We start from the raw sequence: 12,302 nt of genomic DNA on the forward strand, positions 1-12,302 counted from the left end.
CTTCTCTGCTGGACCTTGGGGATGCAATTCAGTTCAAGTTTGTCCCACATTCTGATGCCCAGTGCATTCTCGGGCTGTTTGGAGAGTTCTGAGTAATACAAAGTTGCTGCTATTTCTAATTCTTCATAATTCAGCATCAAACGTGTCCCTTACTAATTATTCTACGGGGTTACTAAGAGCCTGTGAGGTCTCATTCCGGCTCAACAGAAAGAGCAATCAAACCCTTTATGGCATGGGGTGTGGGGGCTACCACCCGAGGACCTAGGCCATACAGTAGGTCAGAGCTCAGCTGTGTGGACTGAAGAGCTTCCCTGTATGCAAGGTGTAGGATATCTGTTGCAGGCTGCGTGTGTTAGAGCAGAAAGCCAGGAGAAGCAGCTGTAAGTGTGACTTGAAGCGGAAGTAGAGGGACATGGCTCCTTGGGCACCGAGCTGGCAGGAGTGGCAGACCTAGGAATTTCTGAGCAAAGAAACGGCCTGCTGTGGTTTGTTCCTACTTTGTTCAGGGAAACAAGACGTAAATACCAGATTACACCAAGACTACACCTGACTTGTATCACTCATTCCTCCTCCTAACAGAAACAACCCTGCAAGACCCCAAATTTTGGCTAACCACTCGGGCCAAAGGGGCAAAAGTATGTTTTAAGGGTATCTTAATTGGCAGGTTGCTCTTTTCTTTCCTAATACAATGTGTACGCAGGATGTTTTTAACAGATGCATTGAATTATCTACAAAAACTCTTTGTTAATAGGTTGGGAGGGGATTTTATAAGTCCTTTCCATGCCATCCTAAAAACATGCCCTTAAAGATCCATGCCCATGAGAGCAGGGGACTGGACTCGATGACTTCTCGAGGTCTCTTCCAGTCCTAGAATCTATGAATCCCAGTTACAAACACACCGTACAATACAAGGCTATGCTAATAATCTCTTTGTTTCTGACCTCAAAGGTTACCAACCTCAATGAAGGACATTTCTATGAGTTCCGTGCTTGTGCGACTAACATGGCGGGAGTGGGGAAAGTATCTGAACCCAGTGACTTGTTCAAGTGTGAGGAATGGACGATGCCACAGCCAGGTAAGGACAACATATCAGCAACAGCCAGAAAACAATTCCAGGGACATTAACTATCCCCCTTTCATAAGATAAACTGACTTACTCTTCTGTGATGATATGAGATATTTGGAAAACTGTGGATTTGGTCATATTGATGAGCTCCGGTAAGAACCCTGGATCCAAACACACCAAACTTTGGGGAAGTTTGGATCAGGAGCCATATTGTGATCTGTATAGCAGACAGAACCAGAAGCCCTGATCAGAGCTTGTGATAAATAAAGGGGAGGGAGGTAGCTCCTCTTGATGGACACCCAGCCAGCTGTTCTTTACAGGTAAAGCAAATAAAGAACAGCTCCCAAGACAGATTTTACAGCTAACTGGCTGGCTGGCTGTCCATCAAAGGGAGCTACCTCCTCCCTACCCCCCTTTATTTATCACAGAGTTCCTTCCACATTTTGGGAAGGCTGGGGTTGGAATCTGTGCCAGAATTTTGCAGCTTGGGCCCATCTCCCAGTCATGCAGGTGACTTGGGAATCTGAATCCCTTTCACTAAAATGTTAGCGTACATGTCACCAGGCAAGGAGATACAAACTGTGCTGGTCCTGGAGAAGCACCTCTTACCTCATGCAAAGAGGGGCAGCTCCATATGGCCCGTTACCTTTGGGCCCTCTGTTTCCTGGGACTGTATTAAAGGAACACAGGAAAAAGAAAAGTAATCTGCTACAAAATAAAGCAGGCACCTCAGGCGCTGAGATCTCTTCCTCAGAGCACGAGAAGAAGCTCTATGGGACAAGGATCATCTTTTTGTTCTGTTTGTACAGCTGGTCCATGACGGTGCTACAGTAATACAGATAATAAAGAAGAAGAAGGATCATTGCTACACTATGCCATGTAGCCAGTTGAGAGCCCTATGCTCTGGAATCCTGTTGCCAGAGAATGGGAAACCCTGATGCACTATGTAAAGCTCTCTGTATGTTACATCATTATAAACAACGTTAAATAGGACAACGTGGCCACTTTCATACAAATCCTGCTGGAGGAAGGACCTCTTCTGAGCCCACCATTCATTCGTTGCCCTCAACCCTGCGATCTGAGGCTCACACCAGAGGCACGTTACTGCATCATCTGTTCTGATGTCCCTATTTGACAGTCTACCCTTCTTCCAAACAGGCCCCCCCTATGATGTGAGGTTCACTGAGGTGCGGGACGCAAACCTGATGCTGCACTGGGAAGCACCGTTGTATACAGGAGCAGGTCCAGTCACTGGATATTACATTGATGTCTGCGAAGAGGGGTCAGAGGAATGGAAGCAACTAAATAAGCAGCCGACAGCCAGCACCCACATGAGGGTTTGTATATAAGCCTAGCAGGCAAGCATTCCTTATTATTTAGCATGGTGTTAATTTGTTACACTGGGTTTCTGCAGGCTTCTGACCTGGAGATGGGGAAATGCTACATTTTCCGAGTACGGGCATTGAACAAAGCAGGGATTGGTCCACCTTCCATCCCCTCGGATCCTGTGGTGGTTGAAACCAAACCAGGTATGAGCCTAAGAGTGAACAAATAAAACAGAAAATATCATAATGCCACTATATAAATCCATGGTATGCCCACACCTTGAATACTGCTTGTGGTTCTGGTCACCATAATCTCAAAAAAGATATATTAGAATTGGAAAAGGTGCAGAGAAGGTCAACAAAAATGATTAGGGGTGTGGAATACAGCTTCCATAGGAATAGATTAAAAATACTGGGACTGTTCATCTTAGAAAAGAGACAAGTAAGGGGAATATATGATAGAGGTCTATAAAATCGTGAAAGTGGAGAAAGTGAATAAAAAAGTGTTACTTACTCCCTCACATAACACAAGAACTAGGGAGTCACCCAAAGAAATTAATAGGCATCAGGTTTAAAACAAAAAAAGAAAGTACTTCTTCACACAATGTGTGGAACTCATTGCCATGGGATGTTGTGAAAGCCAAAAGTTTAGCTGGGTTCAAAAAAGAATTAGATAAGTTCCTGAAGGATAGGTCCACCAATGGCTATTAGCCAAGATGGTCAGGGACCCCATTCTCTGGGTATCCCTAAAGCTCCAAATGCTAGAAGCTGGAACTGGATGACAGGGGATGGGTCATTGAAAACTGCCCTGTTCTGTTCATTCCCTCTGAAGCATCTGGCACTGGCCACTGTCAGAAGACAGGATACTGGGCTAGATGGACTGTTGGTCTGACCCAGTATGGCCATTATGTTCTTATTTAACAACCTCCCTTGGAAGCCTATCCCAGTGCTTAACTATCTTTATAATTAGAAAGTTTTTTCCTAATGTTTCCAAAATTTTGTTTCTCTTATGCAGGCATAAATGAGATTGAACTGGGAGTGGACAAAGAGGGCTTTCTTTACATGGCCTTTGAAACTCCTGATATGTGTGACTCTTCTGAATTTATCTGGTCAAAGGATTATGAGGGACCTCCAGATCCTAATCGAGTCAGAACTGAAGATAAAGGCAACAAGTAAGTGGGCAGGGCACATTGGGAAAATGAGCATTGGAAGGTGGGGCAGATGGCTGTTTACACACTAAACCTGGGAAAAACATCAAGACAAAATATTTTCCAGAGAAACCATGGAAAGCAAAGCTTTCAACCCCCCAACCCAAACATTCAACCTCTCCGTTAGAGATGGCTGAAGAACCAGTATGGAAAATGTAAGATCCTTCCTCTCGCCCTTCAAACCTCAGATAAACATTTGCACTTTTATGACACATCTGAAAATGAACCCAAACTCCCAATCTCATTAGGAACTCCAGACAACACTGCTGATGTTACACCAGGGATGAATTTGGCCCATTGCTTCTATTTCCCAAGCAAATCTGGACCACTGTCCTGACTTCCAAATGCAGAGGCCATGATGTGTGGAGCTCAGTTAGGCCTTGAGCATCACAGAAAGGAAGAATCAGAGTTGTTCTTTTGCTGAGGCTTTCAGACATTTTGGCTGTGCTACCCTGTACAAGTCTCAGCCGAGGTTCGACCCTCAGCGGAGCTGTGGGGTATCCCACCGCCTCGCTCTGGTCCGCCGTCAGTCCTGGTCCGGCGGTAGTGTGGCCCAGGCCCTAGGTCAGGGCGGGGCAGCAATCAAATAGTCAGGAACTCAGGCCCTTAAACAGGGGCTGAGTCAATGAGCGAGAGGTCCCAGCCTCTCTAAGCCAGGGAAAGGGGGAGTCTGCCACCCAAGGAGTCGGTGGCGGGGGGACGCAGGCCCTCCCACTCCACTGCGTCCCATCCCAGGGCCCTAGCAGCAGCGGAAACTCGCTGCTGTCAGTGGGGATCCTGGCCGCAACACACTGACATAGGCTCTGGCAGTGTTGCAGCCAGACCGGAGTTGGCTGCCCCCGGGCTACTTCCACACTCCCCCTCGTAGGGTACCTGGGCCGTACTAGTGTCCTCGGTGGTCTCCACCAGCATCGGTTCCTCCGGGTAGGTAGCGAAGGGTAGGTTTGGCTCCTCCTCGGGATAGCTGGAAAGGGGCCGGCTCAGCTCCTCCTCGGGGTAGCTGGAAAGGGGCAGGCTCGGCCAGTCCTCCTCGGGGTAACGGGTGAGGGGTAGGCTCGGCTGGCCTGGTAAGTCCTCAGGCTGGTCGTGGCCTGCTGCTGTCTCCCAAGCGGAAGCTCGGCCACAGACGTCTGCTCTCTCCGGTGGCTTGTTGTCCACTGAGCTCTGCAGGCGGGCTTTTATACTTCCGGGTCGGCGCCGTGACCTCTGAGGGGCGGGCGCCAGACCCAGTGGCTCCGCTCACGTTGGTGTTAGGAGAGGTTCGGCCCTCAGCGGGGCTGTGGGGTATCCCACCGCCTCGCTACATACCCCCACTGTTGCATTCAAATTACTACATGTTTGCTCCTCTAGAGTTACAAACTTTGTTGCATTCTTCTCTCAAATAACCCCATTTTAGACAGAACCCTAATGTGTTTCTTTTTCTTCTTTAAGATCTAAGCTCATACTGAAAAATGCATCAGAAAAGGATCTGGGGACATATTCAGTGGAGGTAACTGATGTAGATGATGAAATCTCCGCCAGCCATACTTTAACCCAGGAAGGTAAAAATCCATAATTACAAAAATCTTCCTGTGTGCTGTAATTTGTTAATTCCGAATGGCTGGGCAAAAGCTCTTCCCAGACCTTTAGGAGTTGAAGTGGTGCCATATAATAGCAACAGAAAGGAGATTTCCTATCTTTTAAATGGCCAGATGTGACTGATTACTTCTACAGTATGAGAACTTGAAGGTCATGACATACGGCATCAGAAAGGAAATGTTCTCATAGCCTCAGGGCTTGGCTACACTTAAAATGCTGCAGTGCCACAGCCACTACCTACGCCAACAGGAGAACCCCTCCCATCAGCGTAGCTAATCCACCTCCTTGAGAGGCAGTAGCTAGGTCGATAGAAGAATTCCTCTGTCGACCTAGTGCTGTCTACGTGGGGATTTAGCTTGTCTTAATAACACTGCTCAGGGATGTGGATATTTCAAACATCTGGCCAACATAGATAAACCGACCTAATTTTCTAGTGTAGACTAGGCCTCAGAGTTTTGCATATTACCTCAAAATTACTGTAATTTAGGCTTTTTTTTAAAGCTGTTTCTCTAACTGATGTCGTCAGTATTGGATATTATTTTCCCAGCTTCTTCTAATCCCTTCAGCTATAACTTGTTTTGTACTTGTTAAGGACTACTTGACCTGGATGATGAAGGGTCTGTTAACAAGATAAATTGATAATGAGTTTTGGTTTCAGTTTGGCTTTACTGATCTAAGTCCTGTGCTGTTCTTTGCATTTTCAGAACTGGACAATTTGCGGAAAATTAGTCATGAAATCAGAAACCCATGTAAGTTGAACTAGTGGCAACTGGCATTTGGGACCAGCATACACAGACTTTCCTGGGAACTGTGGGAAGACTTTTGTGTGCCAGTGACCCTTGGAGCTATGACAGCAGGAGTTTGAGCTCTTGGTAGGGCCAACCAAGCTGGACAGGTCAACCGGGGGGGACCAGACGAAGAGCCATCCATTGGCCCTCCAGGCTGGGGGTTAAATAATAGGCCAACAACCTAGCCTCATATAAAGGCTAAGTTATGGAAAGACAATACGGTAGTCATTCCAGCAAAGAACATGATAGACAGGGATGGAGGAGCCTTGTTCGTGCCCAGAGTGACATCTGGTAGCACGGGAAGGATTCAGATTCAGATATAATGCATAGTAAGGGTGAAATCCTGACCTCATTGAGATCAATATCTAAACTCCGACTGATACCAATTGGATCAGGATTTTATCCTAAATCCTCAACCTTGACCAGCCACATTCCCTCTCCTTCCAGTGATTGAGCTGATCTCTGGGTGGAACATCGATGTCCTTGAGAAAGGAGAAGTGCGTCTGTGGCTGGAGGTGGAAAAGCTGTCGCCAGAGGCAGAGCTGCATTTAATCTTCAACGGGAAGGAGCTTTCAAGCACTCCGGTACGTGTGTTGCTTCTAAACTCCCAATGTGTGCGTAACTTCCTCTGACCCGTCTTCACAATGGGCTAGACTGGCTCTATGAAACCAAAGCTCAGATGAGATCATTGATTCAGAAGCCATTGTTTCCCATCACGTATTTTTATGCTTCTTTTCAAAGACTCTGGGCTTGATTCCACACCGTGCCCCAGCAGAGCTCCGGTGGTCTGACAGAGAGCCAGTCACTGCTCCCGGATTCTCAGCTGTCAAGTCCCAGCATTAGTTAAAGCTGCTGATGTAACGTCCCTTGGGCATCTTGTGCCAGCAGAGAACTGAGCATGACAGAACCTCACTCCACCCTGACCCCTTCCCATCCCCATTCCTGACACACACCCTACCTCCCCTTATGCTGAGAAGGGGGTTGGGAGCAGCGATGAAGAATATGTCACGGTCAGGCAGCAGAGCCACCTCTATCAGCTTTGCACTAGCAGACCTTCTCCCCGAACAGGGGGGCTCTCCAGGGGCAATCTCCAACCATTTTAAGTTCACTTTACATGATAAGCGAGCTTGGTGCACCAAAGAATCCAATCCCCCATGAGTAATTTAGCCCTGGTCTGAGCATGTGCTAAGAAATACTGTCTTTGCCAGTTAGATGAGGGGGAGGGTTAATGCTGCCCCTTCTGTCCTACCCAGCAAGCCTGGCTGGTTTTCACACCCGTCTTTGAGTTGGCTGTGTATAAATCTTCTGGCTTTTGAGAGCAGATGCATGCAACCCATTTCCAAATTGCAGACATTGAAAATAACATTGCATCGTGTGTCACAAAGTACTCTTGCATTGTTGTACATTTAAAAGAACATATTAACCCCGTTTTGGCCCTCCCATCCCAGAACCTAATGCTATATATGGTTTAAAAAGTATTTACTCTGGGGGACTGGACGGTTCAGAATTAAGAAAAGAATAATGGAACTATTCACCTGTGGTTCAAATGCAGTCTAACAATGTCAAAATAACAAAGTCATGGGTGTTTTGTGATCGGCAAAATCTGAAGCCTCTCCTAGCCTTTGTTGCCATGTGTTCTCCAGAGACAGAAAGTGTCTAGCAACATTCTTTGAGGCTTTCCTTATGCAATCACTATCTTTTCTCGACTGTATGATTTATGTGGTAATGCATGATTAAACAGTGCATGTCAAGCTCTTTGTATTGCTAATATTTGCTTGCAGCAAACAGGTTGGCCACGACTAATGATGACAGCTAACATTTTTGAAAGTCTGATGGATTTAAGGGGGTGTGTATATAAAAGTTCATGGTATATTAGTGAGTGCACAGTGCCATGAGGTGGATGTGTTACCCTAACTACCTCCCAGAGGCATGACTACTTGCAACACATGGCTGCTGCTTTCAAGAGCACTTTTTCATTACATAAAAATCCATGTGATTGCACAGAATCCTGGCGAGTTGGAAGGTTTAATACGCAGCAAGGGAGAATCTATTGTACCATGTGTTACAGTGGAAACCTCTTAGGCTGTGTTCTCCGCAGAAACAACCTGCCACAAGCAGGTTCCCCTGCATTGATGTGCAAACCCAGTACACAAATGCAAATGGACTTTTTAACAGAAAACAAAATTCATTTGGGAGTCAAATCCTGGACCATGATTACACCAGAGTAAGGGATGGCCATGGGGAGGGAGAGGGTTTGTTTACTCCATTGTAGCCCTGGGTGTGTCTACACTGCAAAAAAAGGTACATTTTTAACTTGGGTTAAAATAGCAATGAAAACATGGAAACTCGACTTCTAACTTGGGTTAGCAACTCGAGTTCTACCCCAGACTCCCTTGCAGGGTTTCACTTGAGCTGCTAACTCAAGTTAAGAACCACGCTGCCATGTCTTCACTGCTATTTTTACCCAAGTTAGCAAACCTGAGTTAAGAATACACCTTTTATAGGCAGTGCAGATATACCACAGGTAGCCAGGGGAAATATACCAGGGTGCTCTACAGGTGTAGAGCGAAGCTAAGATCTGTAGCTCCAGCCAGGCTCTATGCTGAAGAAGCCATGGGGCCAGGATTTGGTGCTGGAATAATTTCCCTATGAAAAATGACCAATTTACCACCAATACTTTGTTTTACATAGACACATAAGATAAACTTTGACAGAGCAAACGGCCTCATAGAACTAATAATCCAGGACTTCTGTGATGACGACAAGGGGACATACACAGCCCAGCTGCAAGACGGAAAAGCTAAAAACCAGTTCACTCTGGCTCTCGTTGATGACAGTAAGTAGAGATTCAGGGCTTAATCCAAAGCCCGCTGAACTCAGTGGGAGTTTTTCTACTGACTTCAGTAGGTTTTGGATCGGACCCTTAGAGAGAGTGCCAGCTAATGACCACAAATGGTTTCCCACAGTTATATTGTGGGTAGTGATTGAAGGTATCAAGTATTTATTTTAATGCATTTATTCAATGGCCAGGAATCAGTCTTCCTGTAGAAACTATCTGAATGGCTCTTTAGCACAGATCCAAGCCTTTGGTTTTACATCTGGAGTCCTGGATAATAATCTTTGGCCCTGATAGAGCATCACAGCCATGGATCTGTGTTCATATATTTTCTTCTTTATTTGCTGTATACACATAATTCCCTCACAACAAACTATGCATTGACACACAGAGCTTGATGGTGTGTACTGTGATGTTTAGTCATTTTATCTTATCATAACATTGGCCTGAAAATTCAAGGACTTTAACAACTAAATTTGAATAATAAAGAAACTGCAGTGAATAGAGAAAGTCCATATGGCTCTGTAAGGTGAACAGTAAGGTGAACAGATAGGCCCATATATGCTAATGTACAGAAACATTTTGGCTCTTTACGAACAGAAAGTTGCCGTTTTTCCAGTCTAAATTCTTCCCTAAATAATACTGTAGCTTTATTTGACAGTTCTCATTTTTAAACAGTTTGGCAATTGTTCTTAATCTTATTGGGTTGAGTCTCTTGATGCCTGAAACTGTATTTCTAATACTTCTCCCTTGAAAAGTTGCAAATTCAAGGACTCAATCCTGCATTCTTTGCATACCCCAGAAAACTCCTATTTAAACCGATGGGAGCTTCCAATGCCTAAAGATCAGCTCTTAAAAGCAAATTCACTGTATTTTCTTGAAAATAAATATTACATTCTGAGCTGCTAGCAGCATGAAAGGCTAATAGAGCTGACCTTACCAAGGATTCTATACTGAAGAACAGAGTTTAACTGAGGCTGGAGAGATGGCTCTTAGAGATACACTGTATGTGTTTTAGAGTAACATCCTTCCTGGTTAGGAATCTATACCATGTTACAGGGAGAGGGGTTGTAATAGTTGTTTCAATGACCTTTTGTTGACTCTGATCTGTCACTGTTTGTTCTTTCAGGTTTTGATAAAGTTGAGGCGGAGGCTGCTGCTAAGCGGAGAGACTGGAGGAGAAAGCAAGGTAAGATAGCCTCAAGGTCACTGACTTTGCCAGGACTGGTGAAAAGTTGGTGAAAGCTCAAACAAGGATATTCTACTGAGCACCCAAACAATAAGTGAAAAATAAATTGCTCTCTTCAGTATACTCTTATTTAAACTGCTTGCTGGACTAAGATAGAGCATTTTATTTTAGGTTACTGTTTTCTGGCTATTAAAAATCAAATCAAATCAGTTTGATTTGGTTTAATAGTTCAAGGCATGTGAACAGCTGTCTCTGGTAGAGGGGCCCTGAACCAACACCCTGACTCTGAACATGCCTGAGTTTCAGAAAAGGTCCAATCCAGATGGGACTCAGGGCCATCTCTATCTCCTGGTGGAAAGCAGAGAATGTGGAAATCTTCAATGTCAATGGGAGCAGTACATTCCCCTGTCTCCCTCCCCTACCTTGTGGCTGATGTATGAATAATAGTATAAAAAAGCCTTTTTCAGGGAAAAGAGTAGCTGATTGATAGATTCCAAGTCCAGAGAGACCTTTGTGATCATCTAGTCTGGCCTGCTGAATAACACAAGCTATATAGAACTTCCCCAAAATGATCCGTAGAGCAGATCTTTTAGAAAAACATCCAATCTTGATTTTAAAAGTGTCAGTGATGGGGAATCCACCACAACCCTTGATAAATTGTTCCAATAGTTAATTGCTCTCACCATTAAAAATTTACACCTTATTTCCAGTCTGAATTTGTCTAGTTTCAACTTCCAGATATTGGACCGAGTTATACCTTTCTCTGCTAGACTGAAGAGCCCATTATTAAATATTTGTTTCCCATGTAGGTACTTATAGACTGTAATCAAGTCACCCCTTAACCTTCTCTTTGTTAAGATAAACAGATTGAGCTCCTTCAGTTCATCACTGTAAAGCAGGTTTTCTAATCCTTTAGTCATTATCATGTCTCTTCTCTGAACCCTCTCCAATTAGTCAACATCCTTCTTGAATTGTGGGCACCAGAACCAGATTAAAAATGGACAGATCAATTTGCCTTTTAATTGGGCTCACAGATAGTTCATATCAGGAGAGCAGACTGGAATATATACACATTATCTATTCCATTGCCCTCCACCTGCAGAATATCCATAATCTTTCAATATTGACCTGACACTCTACCCAATCACTAAATCAAAGGAATAATTGGAGAGCATAATCTACCAGCATATTAAGAAAAGACCTGTTAGTCACTATAAGAACTGTTGCCCTCAGGAACTTTTTTAAATGATACATCTAACATTATGGTGCCTACTGCATATAAAATACAAGTTCCATAAAATTGGAACATGGAAGAGTTAATACAAGGAGGACAGTGCTGCGATTTACCACTAGATGGAGCCATTGCATGGTATAATATTAAAAGCAGACCTGCAGGAAAGACCAGAAAGACTGTTTTTTTGTTTTGTTTTTTGACTTGTAGGTCCTCATTTTATAGAGAATTTGCAATGGAAGGTTACTGAGAATTGTGAAGTTCTGCTGACGTGCAAGGTAAGTATTACCATACAGTTGTTACTGTGTATAGTAGCATCCATCTATTGTTAATATATATGTGCATTTTAAGGAGACTGCATAAATAACGCTAGCTCTAACCAATTGATATTTGCCTACTGATAAAAGGCAAGATCCTGGAAGTAAATCCTAACAGCTGTGGAAAACAAGAGGGAAAGCGTCACCTAATACTGAGGGAATCCCCTGGGACAGCTGAAGTCTCATAATTAGAAAGATATCCTTGCATTCAAAAAGATCAGTATTCTGATTGCTAAATCTTTACTTCAAACAGGCAACAAACATGAAAAAAGATACCAACTTTAAATGGTTCTTGGATAAAAAAGCACGTTTGGATGGTCTGTATGATCCGCAGACTGGGGCTGGAACTCTTCGGATTAAAAAGGTGAAAAACATAATGCAACTTGGGGGCATTTGTGATATTATTTCAACATGCAGTAAATGTGGGTAGATATTACTAAGATATTAATTAATTATTATTATTATTATTATTATTAGCATTTACTGTTTGTTTCTGGCAGTACCCACAGTGTGCTAGGCACTCTTCAAATACAGAAGAAAGCATGAAACAAAAACAAAGGCTGGAAGATAAAGCCAGAGAAATTCAAATTAGAAATAAGGCCCATATTTTTAACAGTGAGAGTGATTAGCCATTGGAACAAACTCCCAAGAAAAGTGGTGGATTCTCCTTCTCTTGAAGTCTTCAGATCAAGACTGGATGTTTTTCTGTGAGAGGCTTTGGTCAAACACAAGTTATTGGGCTCAATACAGGAGTAACTGGTTGA

At 44.0% G+C, this 12,302-nt stretch overlaps 1 protein-coding gene across 1 annotated transcript in view; it reads left to right on the plus strand.

Moving 5' to 3' along the window:
- Positions 1 to 12,302, plus strand: part of MYOM3 (myomesin 3) — a 52,382-nt gene that overhangs the window by 29,499 nt on the left and 10,581 nt on the right. Inside the window, exons 19-29 of the mRNA XM_024203632.2 lie at positions 949 to 1,075; positions 2,225 to 2,403; positions 2,481 to 2,595; positions 3,407 to 3,563; positions 5,031 to 5,140; positions 5,882 to 5,926; positions 6,413 to 6,549; positions 8,657 to 8,801; positions 9,931 to 9,990; positions 11,432 to 11,499; positions 11,792 to 11,902. Coding sequence (XP_024059400.1) covers positions 949 to 1,075; positions 2,225 to 2,403; positions 2,481 to 2,595; positions 3,407 to 3,563; positions 5,031 to 5,140; positions 5,882 to 5,926; positions 6,413 to 6,549; positions 8,657 to 8,801; positions 9,931 to 9,990; positions 11,432 to 11,499; positions 11,792 to 11,902 — 1,254 coding nt within the window. The remainder of the gene's footprint in view (positions 1 to 948; positions 1,076 to 2,224; positions 2,404 to 2,480; positions 2,596 to 3,406; positions 3,564 to 5,030; positions 5,141 to 5,881; positions 5,927 to 6,412; positions 6,550 to 8,656; positions 8,802 to 9,930; positions 9,991 to 11,431; positions 11,500 to 11,791; positions 11,903 to 12,302) is intronic.

The sequence above is a fragment of the Terrapene carolina genome, unplaced genomic scaffold (assembly GCF_002925995.2).
Source record: "Terrapene carolina triunguis isolate 2854851 unplaced genomic scaffold, T_m_triunguis-2.0 Scaffold236, whole genome shotgun sequence".
NCBI lineage: Eukaryota > Metazoa > Chordata > Testudines > Emydidae > Terrapene > Terrapene triunguis.